Source organism: Entamoeba nuttalli (assembly GCF_000257125.1).
Source record: "Entamoeba nuttalli P19 unplaced genomic scaffold asmbl_4133, whole genome shotgun sequence".
Taxonomy (NCBI): Eukaryota; Evosea; order Mastigamoebida; family Endamoebidae; genus Entamoeba; species Entamoeba nuttalli.
The window spans coordinates 1-2,929 of record NW_008576580.1 but is presented as its reverse complement, the minus strand read 5'-3'; the positions used below and the strand labels follow the sequence as shown (position 1 = coordinate 2,929).

At 24.6% G+C, this 2,929-nt stretch overlaps 2 protein-coding genes across 2 annotated transcripts; both read right to left on the bottom strand.

The window, feature by feature from the left end:
* Positions 1-25: 25 nt before the first annotated feature.
* On the bottom strand, positions 26-1,429 carry ENU1_094750 (hypothetical protein; the record flags this gene model as incomplete). The annotated part of the gene is made up of 1 exon (XM_008859126.1): positions 26-1,429. One exon carries the CDS (start codon positions 1,427-1,429, stop codon positions 26-28), a length of 1,404 nt encoding a protein of 467 aa, XP_008857348.1.
* An 88-nt stretch (positions 1,430-1,517) lies between these two features.
* On the bottom strand, positions 1,518-2,675 carry ENU1_094740 (CDP-alcohol phosphatidyltransferase family protein; the record flags this gene model as incomplete). Its single annotated transcript, XM_008859125.1, has 1 exon — positions 1,518-2,675. One exon carries the CDS (start codon positions 2,673-2,675, stop codon positions 1,518-1,520), a length of 1,158 nt encoding a protein of 385 aa, XP_008857347.1.
* Between the last annotated feature and the right edge of the window lie 254 nt (positions 2,676-2,929).

Genomic DNA, 2,929 nt, shown 5'->3' with positions numbered 1-2,929 from the left:
TAACAATCATTTTGGTTTTAATATTTTAATATTTCTTTTGAATCATTTGATTAACTAATGAAATAAAATCATTTATTTGAGATGTTCTTATATTCCATTCAAGATATTGTACTTTTATTTTATCATTTGAAATTAGACGTAATACTGATTTAATTTCTTCATTAGAAATAGCATGAGGTAATTCACTATTCAGTCCAATAACAATCATTTTTCTACATATTAGATAATGACTAATATTTTTCCATTCTTCAAAATTCTTAAATTCTTCAAAACTTTTTATATTTGATACATCAAATGCTAATACAAAAACATCTGGTTGAAAATAAAGAAATGGTGATAATTGAAATGAATTTGGTCTTACTTTTGTTGGTTGTATTTTACCTAATGGTAACCAAAATTGATATGATTTATCATCAGTATAATGCCATTTAACATCACTACTTTCCATGATTGATAATTCACCATTTGCTTTATTTAAGAATGGCATTAAATCAACAGAACAACATGCAGCACAAGTTATTTTAATAATAGTATTTAATTTCTCTACAACTAATTTAACAACTGAGTTTTGTACATCTTCATAATCTTGGGATAATGAAATGATTGAATCTAAACTACCAAGAGCAATATCAATGTCATTTTCATCTCTTAAGTATTGAATATATCTCTCAAACTCATTTTCTAAATCATCTTGTTTTTGAAGTTGATGATAATGAATGGCTAATGCAATCATAGATGGTGAATACAATAAAGGAACATATGACAAATACATCATTTTCATATCATCAATTGCATTTCTAATATAATCCTCTTTAAGTCTTAACCTTCCTTCTTTTTCTTCATAAAATTCATTTAATAAAATATTTTCTTTTTTTACATTATCTTCTTCCATTAATGTATTAAGTTCTGTATTCTTCCAATCAACCATCATTTGCATAAACCCATAAAATGGTTCAACAGCATTAAATTTACCAAGTTCAAAATGAAGAACTTCCATTATTACAGGTTCATAAACTCTAGCATAATAAATAAGTTCTTGTAATGAAAATTTAAGTAATTTTGATTCAAAAATTTTTGTACATAAAAATTGAATAGTAATGTCTTGTTCTCCTTCAAATCTAAATTCCTCTAATTTCTTTCCAAAACAAAAACAAGCAATCATAATAAATCTTGGATGAAATAATTGTGGTGATTGAATTATATAAAAATGTTTATATAACAATAAACAAGAATAAAATACATTTAATGGTAATTTAATTTTCTTTTGAATTGAAAACATTTGTTTAGCATAATAATCAACTATCACCTCACATTCTCCAGTACTAAGTAATTGTCCGGCTTTCTTATTAATTCTTTCAAATTGTTGATGAACTGAATCAGAGCTTTCAAAAATCCAATTTTTACGTTGTGTTGATTGACGATAACTCATTTAATACTTTTTTTGTTCTATTTCTTATCAAAAACAAAAAATTAGTATTTGAAAAACAAAAATTTTCATTCAATTATTATTAAAGAAATTAATCTTGTTGTTTGGGTGTTATTTTGAATGGATGAATATGAAGATATTTAGAGAAATAATAAATAACATTAATAACTAATGCTGACTCCCAAAAGAATGAATGTCCAAAATATATAACTGCAAAAATATTTACAATATTTGTTCTTCCCATAAAATAACTAATATTTATTATGCATGAAATGATAATAGTTGCATAAAAGTTAATATAAAGAGGTGGAGATGGTAAATGTAATAATCGAGTAACAATATACCATTGTACAAACATTCCTACAAAACATACACTTCCTACAAGTCGAAGTTGATCACAAATAAAATTATCAATATGAATATAATTAATAGAAAGTGCTACAAGAGAAGTAGCTATAAATGAACTTAATTCTAATAATGGTTTATTCCATCCTTTTTGATTCTTTTTTATTTCATTTCTAACATCAATAATTGAAGAAACAATAGTACATCCTAAAATGATTGTTGCAAAAATCATTAAAAACATTGGCATAGGAAGAATACCAAAAATTGTTGCTTGATTAACTATTTCTGGTGTCCATCCATTAATTGTTCTAATAACTTCAATTATTAAATATAAATGAACCATTTCAATTGGATTTGATGCTGGTCCAAAAATCATCCATCCTGTTTGATGTTGTACCCAATGTGGTAAATAGAAAATAGTAAATCCAATAAAATAAATATATGCTGTTTGGAATTGGTCTAACATAAATTCATGACAAAGAATAATTGCTAACGTTCCCATTACAAGAACATCTACTCCATGATCCATTAATTCTCCAAGTGGAGATCCACTTCCAGTTTTTCGTGCTTGTTTACCGTCAAGAGTATCAAATAATACATACATGTAAAACAAAAGACCAATAATAAGATGTGTAAATGATCCAAATACATTATTTAAATAAACAGTAAATAATGCTAATACAATAAATATTCCACCACTTGTTGTAATTACATTTGGTGCAATCCATTTTGGTACTAAATGATTCATAACTGGACTAATAATAAAGTCTTGATAAAAATATTTCCCTACAATAGAATTATCAATAGCTTGATATTTATAGTCCTTTAATGTTTCAAGTGATTTCTCTGGAAAGAATGGACATTTTAAACTAAAGTCATGTACAAAATTTAATAAATAATTCATTTCTTTTTACTCTTTTTCAGTTCATCCGATTTTAATATGAATGAAACAGGACTTTTTCAACATGCCTTTATTGGTTATGGAGGTTTTTATTTTTCAATTTAATAATTATTTATTCTAATTATTATTATTTTAATTGGTACATTTTGGTTTTTATTTGAAACTAATTTATTTATTAATTTGATTGTTTTTTAATTCTTGTTAAAAAAAATTCATGATATTAGAATAATTATTTGTTGTTTCTCATTTCTTTCTAG